Source organism: Haemorhous mexicanus, chromosome 18, assembly GCF_027477595.1.
Source record: "Haemorhous mexicanus isolate bHaeMex1 chromosome 18, bHaeMex1.pri, whole genome shotgun sequence".
NCBI lineage: Eukaryota > Metazoa > Chordata > Aves > Passeriformes > Fringillidae > Haemorhous > Haemorhous mexicanus.
In genome coordinates, this window is record NC_082358.1 from 269274 (window position 1) to 286966 (window position 17693).

General features: G+C 45.2%; 1 protein-coding gene across 1 annotated transcript in view; it reads right to left on the reverse strand.

Moving 5' to 3' along the window:
- Positions 1-4351: 4351 nt before the first annotated feature.
- The window catches only part of CPNE1 (copine 1), a 43332-nt gene continuing 29990 nt past the window's right edge, over positions 4352-17693 (reverse strand). Inside the window, 9 exon segments of the mRNA XM_059862465.1 lie at positions 4352-5498; positions 6234-6476; positions 8161-8296; positions 13427-13476; positions 13556-13609; positions 14229-14366; positions 14808-14867; positions 14956-15042; positions 16024-16122. Of these exon segments, the coding sequence (XP_059718448.1) occupies positions 5382-5498; positions 6234-6476; positions 8161-8296; positions 13427-13476; positions 13556-13609; positions 14229-14366; positions 14808-14867; positions 14956-15042; positions 16024-16122 (984 nt within the window). The 3' untranslated portion in view covers positions 4352-5381.

Below are 17693 nucleotides of genomic sequence, written 5' to 3' on the forward strand. Positions count from 1 at the left end.
GGGAGTAATGATTTTTATGCAATTGAAAACTGTAGTCAGTAAAAGTGTACGTAACCAGATGGAACCCTCCAAAAAAGATGCACCTGTCCAGACCCATTCCTGTGCTTATGTGTTTGAGCTTATCAGTGGTTTCAGGGGGCGTTGCGGAAGAAATCTGCCTGCGGTGTGAACAGGTGAAAGATCTCCTTTCGCTGGTGGCTAAGCTTAGAGAGAAGGTTGAAAGACTAAGCACTATCAGGGAAAGTGAAAGGGAAATAGATTGGTGGAGTTCTGCCCTTCCATCCTTGAGAGAGGCCCACCAAGAGTCAGAGGACTCCCATGCCTCTCACTGTCAGACAATAGAAGGACACCTGGTAGATGAAAGGGAATGGAAATGGGCCCCTTCCTGGGGAGGTAATAATAAAAATTCCTCCAGACCCCCATCCCTTAAACAGGTGCCATTTCAGAATAGGCATGAGCCCCTGGATCTGGAGAGTTAGACAGATGATTTAGAAGAAACTTATCTGCCCAGTGAGCCTCCCAATTATGATTCATCTGTAAGACAGATCACTGCCTCTAATATCAAAAAGAAAATAAGGGTAATTGTAGTGGGTGATTCCCTTCTGAGGGGAACAGAGGGCCCCATATGTTGACTGGACCCACCCCACACAGAGGGGTCTGCTGCCTCCCTGGGGCTTGGGTAGGGGATATCACTGAGACTGCCTGGGCTGATTATTACCCACCGGTGATACTCCAGGCTGGCAGTGATGAGATTGAAAAGAGGAGTGTCAGGACAATTAAAAGAGACTTTGGGACACTGGGACAAGTGGTTGATAGACAGGGGTGCAGGTAGTCTTTTCCTCAGTCCCTTTGGTGGCTGAGAGAAATGGTGAAAGGAATAGGAGAGCTCACATTATCAACAAGTGGCTCAAGGGTTGGTGTCATTGGTAGAATTTAAGATTCTTTGATCATGGGGCAACTTTTACAACACCTGGCCTGCTGGAACCAGATGGGCTCCATCTCTCTGTTAAGTACAGAAGGTTTTTAGCTCATGAACTAGCAGAACTTGTTGAAAGGGCTTTAAACTAGGTTTGAAGGGGAAAGGGGATGCAGCTGGGCTGTCTGGAAGCAGGCCCAAGGGTGGTAAGCCTGAGTTAGGGGCGAAATCAGCAGCCCAGCTGAGGTGCATGTATACCAGTGCACGCAGCATGGGTAACAAGCAAGAAGAGCTGGAGGCCATGGTGCAACAGCAGAACTATGATGTAATTGCCATCACAGAAACGTGGTGGGATGACTCACATGGCTGGAGCACTGCAGTGGATGGGTACGAGCTCTTCAGGAGAGACAGGAAAGGGAGAAGAGGTGAAGAGTGGCCCTTTATATTAGGGAGGGTTTTGTTGCCATAGGAATTGAAACTAATGACGATGAAGTTGAATGCCTATGGGTGAGAATTAGGGGGAAGGCCAACAAGGCTGACATCCTCCTGGGAGTCTGTTATCGTCCACCCAACCAGGAAGAAGTGGACAACTTATTCTATAAACAGCTAGAGTTTCAGGTTCATCAGCCCTGGTTCCTGTAGGAGACTTCAACTGGCCAGACATCTGCTGGGAACTTAATACAGCTAAAAAAAGGCAGCCCAGGAAATTTTTAGAGTTTGTGGAGGACATTTTGTCGCAGCCAGTGGGTGAGCCCACTGGGGAGGGACTATGTTAGATCTGCTGTTTGCAAATAGAGGTGGGCTGGGGGGAGATGTGGTGGTTGGAGGCTGCTTGGGGCACAGTGATCATGAAATTATAGAATTCTAGATATTTGGTGAAATCAGGAGGAACACCAATAAGACTTTTACACTGGACTTCCGGAGGACAGACTTTGGCCTATTTAGGAGACTTATTCAGAGAGCTCCTTGGGAAGCAGCCCTTAAAAAGAAAGGACTTCAGGAAAAGTGGGTGTGCTTTGAAACAGGGATCTTGAGGGCACAGGAACAGACTGTCCCTATGTGCCGAAAGACGAGTCAACGAGGCAAATGTCCAGCCTGGATGGGTAAGGAAATTTTGGAGGAGTTTAGGAATAAAAAGAAGATGTATCATCTTTGGAAGGAGGGTCAGGTCTCTCAGGAAGTATTTAAGGGGGCTGTTAGAGCATGTAGGAAAAAAATTAGAGAGGCCAAAGGTCAGTTTGAACTTAAAATGGCAACTTCTGTAAAGGATAATAAAAAATGTTTTTACAAATATATCCATTGTAAAAGGAAGGGTAAGACTAACCTTTGTTCTTTATTAGATGAGGAAGGGAACTTAGTAACTGCAGACTAAGAGAAGGCAGAAGTGCTTAACGCCTTCTTTGTCTCAGTTTTTAGTGAGAAGACACCTTGCCTTCAGGACAACTGTCCTCTTGGGTTGGTTGATGATATCAGGGGGCAGAATGGTCCCCCCATTATTTAAGAGGAGGCAGTCAGAGAACTGCTGAGCTGCTTGGATAGTCATAAATCCATGGAACAAAATGGGATCCATCCCAGGTAATGAGGGAGCTGGCAGATGATCTTGCTAAACCACTCTCCATCATTTACCAGCAGTCCTGGCTCACTGGTGAGGTTCCAGATGACTGGAAGCTGGCCAGTGTCACACCCATTCACAACAAGGGTGGGAAGGAGGATCCTGGTAATTATAGGCCAGTCAGGCTGACCTCAGTACCCTGTAAGGTAATGGAACAGTTTATATTGAGTGTCATCATGCAGCACTTACAGGACTGCACGGGTACCAGACCCAGCCAGCAGCGGTTTAGGAGTAGGTCATGTTTGACCAACCTGGTCTCCTTTTTTGACCAGGGGACCCTCCTGGTGGATGCAGGAAAGGCTGTGGATGTTGATGCGTACCTGGACTTCAGCAAGGTCTTTGGCACTGTCTCCCACAGCACACTCCTGGTAAAGCTGCAGCCCAGGGCTGGGACAGGAGCACTCTGTGCTGGGTTCAGAACTGGCAGGATGGCCAGCCCAGAGAGTGCTGGTGAGCGGGGCTGCATCCAGCTGGCAGCCAGGCACCAGGGGTGTCTCTCAGGGCTCTGTGCTGGGGCCAGCTCTGTTCAATATTTTTATTGACAACATGGATGAGGGTATTCAGTCTCTCATTAGTAAACCTGCAGACGACTCTAAGCTGGGAGCTGGGAGTGTGTGTCCATCTTTTGGAAGGTAGGATGGCTCTGCAGAGAGACCTGGAATGGTTGGATGGATGGGCAGACTCCAATAGGGTGAAGTTTAATAAATTCAAGTGCCCAGTCCTGCATTTTGGCCACAGTAACTCCCGGCAATGCTACAGGCTGGGGATGGTGTGGCTGGACAGTGCCCAGGCAGAAAGGGACCTGAGGGTACTGGTCGACAGTCCGCTGAACATGAGCCAGCAGTGTGCCCTGGTGGCGAAGAAGGCCAATGGCTCCTGGCCTGGATCAGGAATGGTGCGGCCAGCAGGAGCAGGGAGGTTATTCTCCCCCTGTACTTGGCACTGGTGAGGCCCCACCTTGAGTGCTGTGCCCAGTTCTGGCCATTCAGTTTGGGAAAGATGTTGAGATGCTCAAGTGTGTCCAGAGGAGGCAGAGGCTGGAGAGGGGCTGGGAACACAAACCTATGAGGAACCACTGAGGGAGCTAGGGGTGTTCAGCCTGGAGAAAAGGAGACTCAGGTGACCTTATCACTCTCTACAACTTCCTGAAAGGTGGTTGTAGCCAGGTGGGGGTTGGTCTCTTTCTCCAGGCAACAACTGACAGAACTAGAAGACACAGTCTCAAGCCATGCCAAGGGAAATACAGGCTGGAAATTAGGAAACCTAAGTTTTTTATGGAAAGAGTGATAAAGTTCTAGAATGCCCTACCTGGGGAGGTGGTGTAGTCACCATCCCTGGATGTGTTTATAAAAAGACTGGATGTGGCACTCGGTGCCAGGGTTTAGTTGAGGTGTTGGGGCTGGGTTGGCCTCGATGATCTTGAAGGTCTCTTCCAACCTAGTCATTCTTTGAATTCTGTGAATTCAAGTTCTGCCTTCACTCAAGCTTGTAACTTAAGTTTCAGGGCCTGGATCACAGATGCAGTCTCCCAATGTATTCTCACCATCTTCTGGTTTATCGGGTAGAACACACAAATTCTTTTGCAACTTCACAGTAAAGGAACATCTTATCTTCCTGCAGGAAAGGGCTGTGGGGATTCAGTAGTCTTAGTGATTCAGTAGTCTTAGTGAAAGGGGAACAAAATTAACAATGATGGACAACTGGCTCTGCTTTTTTTTTTGGATCTCACTGAACCTAGGCTCACTTAGATACTGAAACACCACCATCCACATTGCTGGAAAACAAAGGGAAAAGTCCAGGAAGGAAATAAGAGTCCAGACAAGTTATCAAAGTCAAAGTAGAATATTTATTTATGTAACTGAAAGTGCTGACACTTCTAGTGCAATGACAAGCCCAAATTTCTTTATCTCTACTTGGAAATGAACCATCTTCCTCAAAACATTTGTGCTTTGCTATCATGTGCCTGTTCTACAGTCCCCAGATGATGTAATGCACACTTCACACTACTGAGGTGACACCTCCTTGGAGTTCCACAGATAAGTTACTTCTTCGTTTTGTAACTTGTGTGATATAAAGAATTCACTCAAAGCATCTTCATTTCAGTGTTTCCAACTGCAGGACTTTTAAAGTCACATTAATGTGACTCATTAATCTCACTCCAATCCCATTAATTAATGATTAATTCTCATTTAACCCCCATAAATAAGCAAAGTGCAGTGTTCTTGAACTATAACAATGGCTTCAAGCAGGAGTTCATCACAGAAAGAAATTTTGCTAATAGAAAAATGTGATTAAAAAGAACACAGAAAGGAATGTTCACTGAAACATAAAAAAATAATATTGGCACTTAATAAAGACCACAGGAACGACCTCAGGCATCCAACCAACAGTCTTTGGTCACGTCCGTTTCGAAGGCAGCTTGATAAAAGACACCTATCGAGGAGCACATGGTAAGTGTCATTATAGCAAACACAGGTGTAACACTTCTATCACCAGGCTCAGCACTAGAGCAGGTCATTTCAGAGGCCTACCCTGATAGCGAGCAGCAGATGGGCTGTGTCAAGCAACTATGTGCGGTGTGATGTGTTACAAACTGTCGCTGTTGCAAGGTAGAAAACCAACAAGGTCAATCTTTCTGTGACAAAAACTTCCAGCGCTTGGAGGTTTTTCTGTATTTACATTTCTTCCAATAGAAATCTTTGAAAGATCAAAGACTGAGCACAAGCAGGTGAAAGAAGTGGTGTGACTGGTGCAATCTCAAGGCACTAAGCATCCATAGTGTGTAAGGGAAAGTGTGGCTGCAGGCAGCTCTTCTTCACCCCAGTGCTACAGGTAGCCAGGGCTAGCCTGAATCTACATCACCTTGATTTCTGGCAGTTTCAGGGGGGGCCACTCCTGCCCTTCATTGTACGACACTAGCTGCTTGGGCACTTCAGCCAGAACCACCTGGGAAAGTGCTTCCTGGGGAGCCTGAAGAGAGAATGGGGAGAATAAATCAAAAATACCACAAAGAAACAATTTGGTAGCCCAGCGAAACAGACTCTTAGAGAATTTGGAACACCTGCCCTGCTCATTCTGTTTTAAGAATTGCTTGCTACAGCTTTAGGGGCACTTCCAGTCAGTCTCAGTGAGCGCTGCTGATGAAAACCACTTGTTCTCACCTCAACCTCAGACTCACATAGCCTTTAAGTGGCCCCAGTCTGAGTGAAAAACTACCCCAGCCACTAGCAATGTCTCTCATTTTAGGTTTTCATTTGAATCACTCAAGGCAATTGACCATGCAAAATGCATGAACACCAATGCCAACAGTGGAAGTCAGGGAGCTGGTGAGTGACTGGACTGCTTTCAACAGCAGGGAGGACTGACCTCAACTTTAATCACTCATGGGCCTCAACATCAGAGACTGACAGTATGATCTCAGTTCTTTGCCTAAATGTTCATATCCCAGGACAGAGAACATCCCCTTTAATCCTGCAATAGCCAAGAGATAGTATGTGAAATCAATTATACAATGAAGGCTCTCAAGAACAGCAAGACAGCAAGACACAGCTTTGAACCCAAGCCAACATCTCAACTCTCACTGGAAACAAGCAGCACAGGCATGCCCTCTGAGCATGCAGCTCACTGCCTTGTCAAGACCATGGTCATTTTTAGGATGCATATATCCTGGCAATGGCACTCTTCTGAATTTAAAAAAAAACATAGATTTTTGAATTGTTGGAAAGGCTCAAACTGGACAATGTCCTGTGCAGCTGGCTCTCCTGTCACAGATTTCAGACCACCGCTATCTCCATCAAGGAACTCCATTGCTTTAAAACTGGCTTCACCAACACCAACAACAATAATGGACCTGGGCAGCTTAGAGGCATTAACAATGGCTTGCCTAGTTTGGTCTAGATCAGTGATCTCTCCATCTGTGATGATCAGCAAGATAAAGATAAAGTATTGCTGAAAAACATGAGAAAGCATACAGTTAGGTCTTTCAACACCAGAGCTCACATAACTGAAGGCAGATAGAGCACTCCCTAATGCTAAGAAAGAAATCAAATGTTGCTGGGCATGAGACAAAACCAGAACATTAAAGAAACGTATGTTCCTTCACATTTTTTCCTATGCCTAATGATTTTCATTGTGCACTTCCAATATTATCTGTACAAGAAAAAAGAGAATGGATTAAGTTCAATTTATAAAAAACAGTTACATCAATTGGCAAAAAGTACTAGAGACAAAAAGTATTACTAAATAAACATAGCTGCATACAAAATTCACTGATTGGTGCTGTTTTACTGACTGGCATTCAGGAAGGCTAGAGATATTTAAAATCCCTGCAGTATAACTCAAAAAGCCTTGGTTGTTTTTTTAATGAATAATTTAATTCAGGTGTGTCTAATTAGAAGTATTAGAAATCTCAAAAGACAGCAGTGATAAATAACATGAGATGTTCTAGAGGTAACATGAAGGGAAGAATGGCTTTTCCAGAAAGAAAGGAGTACCTCAAACCAATGCCTTAGTGTGGTAAAGCGTTTAAAATTTCTATAGTTTTCCAGAAGATGAAGTTTAGTACCTGGTTCTGAAAGGAGCAACTGCTGTTTTATGGCAGCCATTTACAGACTTAAAAGGAGGCAAACACAATGAAAATAAGAGAAAACTGAATTTCCAATTCCCAAGCACAGTTAACACAAATTGCTGTACCCAATTGCTGATTCTTTATTTAAATATTTAGGTTTAAATCTGAAAGAAAAAGTAGAGATATTTAACACATTACAAGGAAGATTTCCCCAAAGTGCTGGGAAAGTTAAAAAATACCCTCAGAAATGCAAGAAACGGATCTCCTTAGCCCAAGTGCCTCACAGCATGGGAAATGTATTTGATAGACATACACACATTAAGTAGCACCAAAAATACTGACACAGCTCGGTGATAAAACAAGTAGCACAGTATATGTTGAAATTCTTTCTGATTAGTCTGCCAGAATGAAATCAGCTAAAATCTATCAGTACATCCAAGTCTTTCATTCTTAAGCAAAACAAATCAAGTTTTAAAGAAATTAAGTAAAATTTTAACAGCAACCATGGCCACAGCAGCACACAAAGGAGCCCATGACCACAGAGAAGCACAGATGCTCTGCAATCAGCACACTGATTGAACAGCTCTCAGACTCCACGCCACTATGGTGGGACAGATAGTCAAGCCCTCTGGTAGCTTCTTAGAGGTTTTTTCTCAACATTCTTGAGAGCAAAATTGTTCAGCACAAAACTCTATTCTATGTGCATGCCCTACAGGTGACAGAGCTTGGTAAGAGATTAGAGCGAGGCAACTGCTGCCTCAGTCCAACTGAATAGCCAACACAGCTACCCTGTACAATGCAACGGTAAGTACAGTGCCAGCAAACGGGGAGAGAAATAAATATCACTTGAGCAATGAAACTAATGTGTCTACCCAGTATAGGTTCATATCAATATGTACCAAGAGAGCATCGACGTGGTCTCTGTAGGCTGACAACAGACAACCAAACTTGTGATTCAAAGGAAGGAAGATAACATCAATTTATTATTCCATTCTTTTCAACCATCAACATGGAAAACAGAAACATCAACCCAAAGCAGATCCACAGTAAAGACTTTGCACTTACTGCAGCAGTTCCTTGTTGCAGCAAGTGTGCTGCAAACCTTGCCATGTGGTTTATAATAGGAGAGAAGGTGGTTGGCCTGTAGAGTCAGATCTGCGGCAGAATCTGGTGGTAGGCATCCACAATTTCTTGGATCCCTACAACACAAGGAAGGAAAGCTGCCACAAAAGCCCACAATTCCTCCAGTCATTGTTTTATAAGCATTACTAAACAGCATAGCCAGAAGACAACTGCCACAGCTGTGAACTCCTGAAGGGAAAATAAGCAGCAGCATAACAGGAAATACAGGAAGCACAGAGATGAAAACTGTGGACAGGTACAGAGATTGGATTTGCACATCTCTTCCCCATTCTACAATTCTTCATATCATTCTTTGTACCTTTAACATCAGAAAGTTCAGGATTTTAGCTTTTGAGCTGGCAGGGCTGATTGAGAAGGCTTTAAACCAAGTTTGAAGGGGGAAGGCAATGAGACCAGACTTGTTAGACATGAGCCTAGGACTGACATGCCAGCGTCAAGGGTGAAATCAAAAGCCCAGTTAAAGTGCATCTATACCCTGCTGACTCTGAAGTGTGTGAGTATCACTGGAACACACTTGCACACTTACAGAGACAAGCCAGGGTCTCCTATGGTAATAAAAGCCAAAAGGGAAACAGCAGAAAATTATCTCAAAGGAATGATGAATGTTCCTCCAGGAAGGCGATACAGCCAACAGCCCAGCTGAGTGCTTTACACCAACACAGAGAGCACAAGCAACAGTCAGGAAGACCTGGAAGCCATTGGTGCTCCTAGAAAGCAACAACTTTGTGCCCTTAATGAAACTTGGTAGGACAGCCATGGGAATCCTGTCACTAGAGTACAGCTACTGACAGCTACAGGCTGTCAGGAAGGAACAGGAGAGTAAGGAGAGGTGGAGGGGTTGCCCTCTACACCAAGAGGTGGATTGAGTGTGAAGAGCAGCCATGTGGGTAAAAATCAGATAGAAAGCCTGTGGGTAAAAATTAGTGACCAAGGCAACAAAGGGAACTTCATGGTTGGGGTCCACTACAGGCTGCCTGATTAAGGGGAGCCAGTTGTTGAAACCTTTCTGCTCCAGCTATGGGAAGCTCTTGTCCTGCTGGGCAACTTGAACTGTCCTGATGTCTGTGGGGGAAGTAGCACAGTGAGCTGTAGGCAATCCAGGAGACTCCAGGAATGCATGGAAGATAACTTCTTGACCCCAGTAATCAACAGCCCTGCCAGAGAGGATGCATTGCTGGATCTGTTGGTCACCAACACAAGGCAGCTAATTGGGAACATCAAGATCAGAGGCAACCTGCACTGCAGTGATCATGCATTGGTGAAATTGGCAGTCCTGAGGAATATGAGTCAGGTAAGAGTAAAATTAAGCCCCTGAAGGTTAGGAAAGCAGACTTCCAGCTCTTCAGGGAGACAGTCAGTGGATCCTCTAGGATACTGCCCTTGGGGACAAGGGAGAAGAACAGAGCTTGGCAGATTTTTAAGGAAGCCTTCCATAAGAGCTAGCAATCCCAGGAGCAAGAAATCAGGCAAGGCAGGCAAGAGAATAGTATAGCTGAGTAGGGAATTGCTGGTCAAACTAAAGGGAAAAAAAAAATGCATAGACAGTTGAAGCTAAGACAGGTGACCCAGGAAGAGTATAGAGATAAAGTTCAGTTGTGTAGGGGCGGCCAAGGTGGAGCTGGAACTGAACCTGACAAAGTAGGCAAAGAGTAAAAGGAAGGGCTTCTACAGGCCCATTAACCAGAAAAGAAAAGTCAAAAGTGTTAGCCCCTGATCAACAATGCTGGAAAACTGGTAACAACAGATGAGGAGGCTGAGGTACCCAATAGCTTTTTTGCCTCAGTCTTCAATGGCAAACTACCTTTCCACACCTCTTGAGCGGATGGACAGCAGGATGAGGACTGGTGGAGCAAAGTCCCTCCCACTGTAAGTAAAGATCAGGTGTGTGATCACCTGAGGTATCTGAATGTACTTAAGTCTATGGGACCCATAGATGGCTTCACCAAGGGCAAGTCCTCCCTGACCAACCCAGTGGCCTTGCACAATGGCATAGCTCAGTAGACAAGGGAGGGGACAGAGATGTCATTCATATGGACTTCTGTAAAGCCTTTGACACAGATTCCCACAACATCCTTCTCTCTAAACTGGAGAGAGATGAAGTTGATGAGTGGACTGTTAGATGGATAAGAAAGTGGTTGGACAGTCACAACCAGAGAGTAGTGGTCAATGGCTCAGAGTCCCAATGGACATTAGTGACAAGCGGGGTCCCTCAGGGGTCTGTATTGGGACCAGCATTGTTTAATATCTTCATTAGTACGTGAAGGGAACAAGTGTACCCTCAGCAGGTTTGCAGATGACACACCTGAAGGACAGGGCCATCCAGAGGGACCTGGACAAGTGAGAAGTGGCCCATGGGAATCTCCTGAGGTTTAACAAGGCCAGATGCTGGTGCTGCATCTCGGCGGGGTAGCAGTGCCAGCATTGATCCAGACCGGGCCAGGAACAGATTGAGAGCAGCCCTGATGAGAAGGGTTTGGGGGTGCTGGTGGATGAGAGGCTGCACACACCCGGCCGTGTGTGCTGGCACCCAGAAACTAACCATGTCCTGGGCTGCATCAAAAGAAGTGTGGGCAGCAGGTCAAGGGAGGGGATTCTGCCCCACAGTCCCCTCAGGTGAGGCCCCACCTGCAGTGCTGCATCCAGCTCTGGAGTCCTCAGTGCCAGACAGACACGAACCTGGTGGAGCCAGTCCAGAGGAGGCCACCAGGTTGATCAGGGGGATGGAGCACTTCTCTTAGGAGGAAAGGAGAATTGGGTTTCTTCAGCCTGGAAAATAGGAGGCTAAGGGGTGACATAATTGCAGCCTTCCAGTTCCTAAGGGGGCTTACAAGAAAGATGGACAGGGACTTTTTACAAGAGCATGTAGTGACAGGACAAAGAGGAATGGATTCAAACTGAGAGTAGGTTTAGATTAGATACTTCTTTGCTGTGAGGATGGTGAGGCACTGGAACAAGTTGCACAGAGTAGTTGTGGCTGCCCCTTGCTTGGAAGTGTTCAAGGCCAGGCTGGATAGAACTCTGAGCAACCCTGGTCTAGCAAAAGGTCTCCCTGCCCATGGCAGGGGTCTGAAACTAGATGATCTTTAATGTCCTTTCCAATTCAAACCATCCTATGATTCTATGAAGTTGCAGGGAAAATAACCTAGCAAAGATATGCTGAAGACTGTGTTTATTCTTCCTTTCTACCTTGTCAATTTACCCTGTTTAATTGGTCACGTTCTAATTAGACAAGGTCAGCAGCTCTTGGGAACACTAACTTTTCATTTTTTCTGTGCAGAAGTTAGAAAACAGACCCTGACTGAAGATTCAACCATTTCTGTAACAGAAATGGCAGTCTCTAAGGGGTTTTTTAATGCAAAAAGTTTTTTTCAGGTTAACCAGACAAAATTTTTTTAAAGTCCTATTTTAGATGGTATGTCCTCTTCTATGGATCCATCTAAATTGGCCTATTCCTGGCTTGTATCAATGCAGCTTCATTTGTTGCTGTTTACATTGTCCATCATCAGGTTTTAGCATGGTACCACTAAAAACTGCTGCACAAGGACCCTAAAAGAGCACAGACCCAGACCCCAGTGAGGCAGACAAGGCTCAACTGAGAAGAAATGCTTGGATTTTAGCACTGAATTTCAAATTCCACTTTTTGTTGGCCTAAGACCAGAGAAAAAAAACTAAGTGAAAAATGCTTGTTCAAGAACAATTCTGTGTGACAGCGTGCTGAGAGATCTCAGCCCTTAAAGGCCATGATCTAGAATTGGGAGCTGCCTTTAAATACAGCAGTGTGCTGGGGTGACCCTGGCTGGATATGAGATGCCCATCAAAGCCATTTATCACCCCACTCTTCAGCTGGACAAGGGAGAGAAAATACAATAAGGCTCATGGGTCAAGATAAGGACAGGGAGATTGCTCAGCACCCACCACCATAGGCAAACCAGATTTGACATGGGGAAATCAGTTGAATTTGTTGCTAATCAAATCAGAACAGGATAAAAAAAAGTAAAAACTAAATCTTGAAAACATCTTCCCCTCACCTCCCCTCTTTTGAGGCTCAAATTCACACCCGAATTCTCTCTCTCCTCCCCCCTCAGTGGCACAGCAAATGGGGGCTGTGGTCAGTTCACATGTCATCTCTGCTGCTCCTTCCTCACTCAGAGTAAAGTCCTCACTCCTTCCCTGCTCCAGCAAAGGGTCACTTCCACAGGAAACAATCCTCAATAAACTTCTTCCATACGAGTCCTTCCCACAAGCTGCAGATCTTCATGAACTGCCATGTAGGTCCCTCCCACAAGATGCATTCATTCAGGAACAAGCTGCTCCAGGGAAGGGCGTCCATGGGCTGCTGGTGGGTATTTCCTCCCCCATGGACTCCATGTGCTAAAGAGGCACAGCTGTCTCACCATGGTCTTCATCACAGCCTGCAAGGGAATCTCTGCTTGAGTGCTTGGAACACTTCCTCCTCCATCTTATTTACCAGCCTTGGTGTGTCTAGTATTGATCCTCTAATATATTCTCACTCCTTCCCTCTGATTGCTGTCACACAGGGTTTTTTCCCCCCCTTCTTAAATCTGTTATCCCACCATCACTGATGGGCTTGGTCTTTGCCCATGATGAGTCAGTCTTGGAGCTGGCTGGCATCAGCTCCATTAGATCCCAGGGAAGACTCTGGCAGCTTGTCAGAGAAACCACCCCTGTAGCCCCCACTACCAAAATGTTGCCACACAAACCAAATATAACCCGAAACCACCTCCTCTGAAGAAGACGGCTATTAAAAACAAGCAAGCCTTTAAGACAAACTTGAAAAGAGAGAGGTCAAACATATCCACATTGCTGGTGGAGAAACCCTAGTTTCTAACAGCCTCAGCAGATGGTGGCTCTGGAATCTCAACAAGCACAGGCATAGGGCTGAGCTGAATCCACTGGCACCTGTAACCCAGCAGAAGTAACCAATTTGAAGCAACAAAAATTTTAGTACAGACTGACAATCAATTAAATCTAGACCCCTTCACTGAAGGTTATGGAGCTTGCCTGCATCAACACACATCTGCTTTTGTCAGCATCAAGGTGAGAGTAAAGCTATATTTGCCCCATATCTTGGTGCTGCATTTGATTTCCACCAGTTGTGAAATAAACACAGCACTTCAAACATCTCCCCCCACTCAGTGGCATTATTAATAAAGAGGTGTGCTCATCTTGGCAATAAGGGTTGCTGGGGTTGAAGTTCAAAGCAAACTCATGAGATACCTTGGGAAATGGGACACTACAAACAGTTAGGGAATGCAGACATGGACAGAGCAAGGGCCCAGCATTGTGAAGGCCCTACCTGCCAGCTAGGAGGAACCTGAGCTCCAAAACCAAATGCAGGAAACAGTTTACGCTGGAAAGAAAGGGCAACAACAAAAATGAGAAAGAGCAATTCTGTAATAACTCACTCTTCGGTTTTATTCAGCAAAAGTAGCTGGAGACCAAGGCAGAATTCCTGCCATAAGGAATTGGTACACCATCTAGCTGCCCATGGCCTAGCACCAGGTATCCAATGGTTTCAGGCTTGGGCTTGAGAGTTAGATAATTTCTCTCAGTGCAGCACCCCACAGGACTCTCAGGAGATTTCAAAGTAGCAAGAGAAAAGCCAGACCAATCCCAGCCTGGCTACAGGACAAAGCGGACAAACATGACTGCTCCCATTCCCAATGTCCATTCCCACTGAACCAAATAGGACATTCATGTTTGCAATGCATCATCTGCAACAAGGGATCAGTGCCCAGCTGAAGCATCAAGGGACTCAGAAGGGACAAGCCAAGAAAATATGGCAAATTATGAAGGGCTGCTATTGCCCTCCCTAGCACTGACAGAAACAAGAGGAAACAGTAGCAGCCCCTAAAGGGATCTCCCAAGGAAAGGCAGTCCCTCAATCACTAAAACAGTGCAGGGCTAGAACAAGCTGTTCTAGTCACATTTTTTACATGATGACTAGATCAGTCAAGAAAGATCATTACATATGTGTCATAATTCTGGACTACACTTCCCACACTCCAGATGGCAATCAGGTACTTATTTATCCCATCTGGGCTGATGTAGTGAAAAGAATCTGGTGACTTGGGATCTCCACTGCAGGCAGTGAAGTCTACACCCACCTGATCAGGCAACATGATGGCAGCAAGTCATTGATATGTCAGCACAAACAAATGAGAAGAACAAACTATATACAGAAACAGGGGGTTAGCTCAGGCTAACAGTTCCTTTTCTCCCAAGCACACACCAACCCTACACAGGGACATGCACACAAGCCTGCACCCCTTTTCCCACTTGGGTACAGGTATTTCCAAGCCATAGCAATCCTTTCCACTGACAGACTGAACCAATTTCTCAAAAGAAGTTTAAGAAGCCCTAGCTCCACTAAAGTGCTACTTGATCACAAAAAGCAAAAATACAGTACCCTTTAGTGTTTTCCAGACTTCATCACTGCAAATTCATACTGCATTTGCAGTCACTCATGCTGCCAATAAAAGTACTGAACACCAGCTCACTGCTTTTGTCCCGTCATCTACCAATACAAGCAGTGGGGAACAACTCACCATGAAGTTAATCTAGCAGCCTCCTATCACATAGTCCAGAAATGAATATTCGGTCTCAATCTAGAGGAACAGGCATTCTAACACCTACTCATTTCACTACAATCAGAAAATAAAAAAGAAAAAAAAAACCCAATGAAAATCTTCCTACCTTGCAGGATTTTATCCTAATAATGCGAGAGTTTTTGTAGTTGTTTTTCTTTTGTTTTTTCTCAGGACGAGTGCATACATATTCCACCTACAGAAAAAGGACAGAAGCAAGTTCCAAAATATGTGCCTTTACAGGAGAGCAAACAGACAGTGCCACACATCTCCCAGTTTCAGAGTTACCAAAATACCCAGCAGAATTAAGAAATTTCATTTTGAAAGGTCTGCAACTACTTTGGCCACTATCTGACAAGCTAAACAGAGTGCTTTTGCCACTAGCACTAGGCAGAGGTAGCAAAACTCTCAGGGTGGGGAGGCTAAAAAAGCCTGGACCACAGGTTCCCAGTGGCAGTGCTTCCCTGCTTGGATTCATTCACATTGGTTCTGAATTCACAAGGGCTAGAAAAAAGGCAAGAACCTTCCACCCTCTTTTGTATTATGCCAAATCAAGCTGGCTGGCAACTGGAGTAGTTCTGGGCTACGTCCTGTGTGCAAATACAGCTGCCTCAATTCAGGTGAATCTCGGTCCCCAGGAGAATGAGATGTCAGGTTTCACTGCAAACAAACCAAAACCAGCACCACCAGCATGTGACTCAACTTACTCTCGACTGGATGACCAAGACAAGTGCCCCTTGGAAGAACTACTGTTAGCTGTTAGCTGGCAAGGTGACCAGAGTGCTCAGGAAGGTGACCAGCTCCAGCACATACATTATATGAGACAAGCTGTGCTTCTGGACTCATCTGTTACAGCGCCAACAAGCATTTCTATTTTCACTTGACTCAGCAAAGGCCAAATCAAGCTGAACTGCTGGGAAAAGTAGCTCAGCAGACAACAGGGCCAGCAGATAACAGGCTCAAGGATATTTTTAGAAATAGGAATGGTAACAGAATCCAAAGAAAACAAAGAAATAAAATTCCCACACCAGTTTTTTTCTTTTTAAATGTTGGCTTAATAATATAAAAATACACATATTTGGAGGCAACAACTAAAAGCGCATGTCTAAGGTCAGTATTAGAAAGGGTTTGAAAGCCTGAAATCTGGACTAAGTTATTAGGGGTTGAGGAAGTTCACCAGAGAGGCAGTACCAGCTGTCTGCATGTGCCCCGGGGTCATCTCCAAAGTGCCTATCAAGTCATATGAGCTATCACTGTCATGATCTGCACACTGCACCTGAAAGGAGGAGGAAGCAGGCAGTGGGCAGGCTCCTGCATTACGGAGACTGGCCATGGCTCACTGTCCCATCTCCTGCTGGTGAACTCCCCCATGCCATCAGGACTGGGGATGCCGGCCACATCACTAACTGAAACCCAGGAGCAAAGACACACAGCCGGAGTGAATCTCAAGAGAGAAACATGTTCACTTCCTCACCCATCTAAGTATGCAGGGTGAAAACTTAAAAAAATCTTCCCCTGGTTTAAATTTAAGAGATTAAATAAATAAATAAATATTTTAAAGAAACATTAAAACCCCCCAACATTTCACAGTTCAAATGTGTAAATGTGAGCTCATTCAGGACAATATATGCAACTGAGGTAATGGGAACAAGCAATTAAAACTTCGTTATCTAAGCTATGCTTCTTTTTTCTGTCCAACAATAGTATCAATTTACAAGGAAATTCTAATTTCCATGGAACAGTAAGTCTGTCTCTTTCTGCATCTCATACCAACTAAATTAGAAATACTTTATTAATAAACAGTAATTTTTATGTCAGAATGAAGGCTTCAGAACTAGGTAATGCAAAACAGCAGTGCATATACAAATAAAAATATGCTAATAACTAGTTTACAGCAACATGGTGTCATAGCTCTCCACAAAATCACTGGTGAGGAGCATTTCTAACATGTTCAACTGCAGAACACAAGTGATTCCAGAGGCAGTCAACTAAGGGACAGTTGTAAGCAGCTGCCTCCTCCTCCTCTGAAGCTCACATGCCACACAGATTCAGGAACCCTCTTTCTGAGATCTGCCTTCAGAAATTAAGAAGTTGATGCTACTCCAGTATAAACCACAGTGACAGTTTTCTCCTAAGGACAATGGGACAAGATGAACCCATGGGTAACACCCTGATAAGGATGTCAAATTCAATGGCTAGATATCTGAATTTGAACACAGGGTTCTTTAAAGGACTATTCAGATCTACTGGGGGTCTTCAACTGGTAGCAACGGAAAACCCATACTAACAGCCAGGTGAATTATGGCTCAATGTAGTCACCTAAATGGGAAGCCCCATGGCATCCTTCAGTGTCTCAATGACAAAAGATACCACAGAGACTATTCCCCCTTCTCCTCCCCCATCCTTCCCACCCCACTTCTGCTCTTCTCATCTAAACACTCCACCAAGAAGCAATTCCCACTCCTCCTGCCTGAACTTTACTTGGCTTCTCCCAACAATTCTGATGTTTGTACATCACCCAAAAGTGACTGGATCATGCCAGGGAGGCCTTCTCTTGTGCAGAAGCCAGGGTGCAGACTCCCAGCGAAGGGTCTCCTTTATGCCAGTACACCTGAAGAGCTTCAGGGAACCCAGGCACTGCCATCTCCACACACCTCCTCTCCGCTCCTTCCTGCTCCCACTCCCCTCACAGCCATGGCAAGGACCAGTTCAGTTATTAGTTCACAACATGGTATGGCTTAAAACAAAACTCTTTTTACAAGGGTTTTTTTTCTAAGACTGGCCAATATTCACTGCAGGCAGCCCAAAGAGTGGTGTTGCTGCAAACAAAACCTCCAATACGGAAGG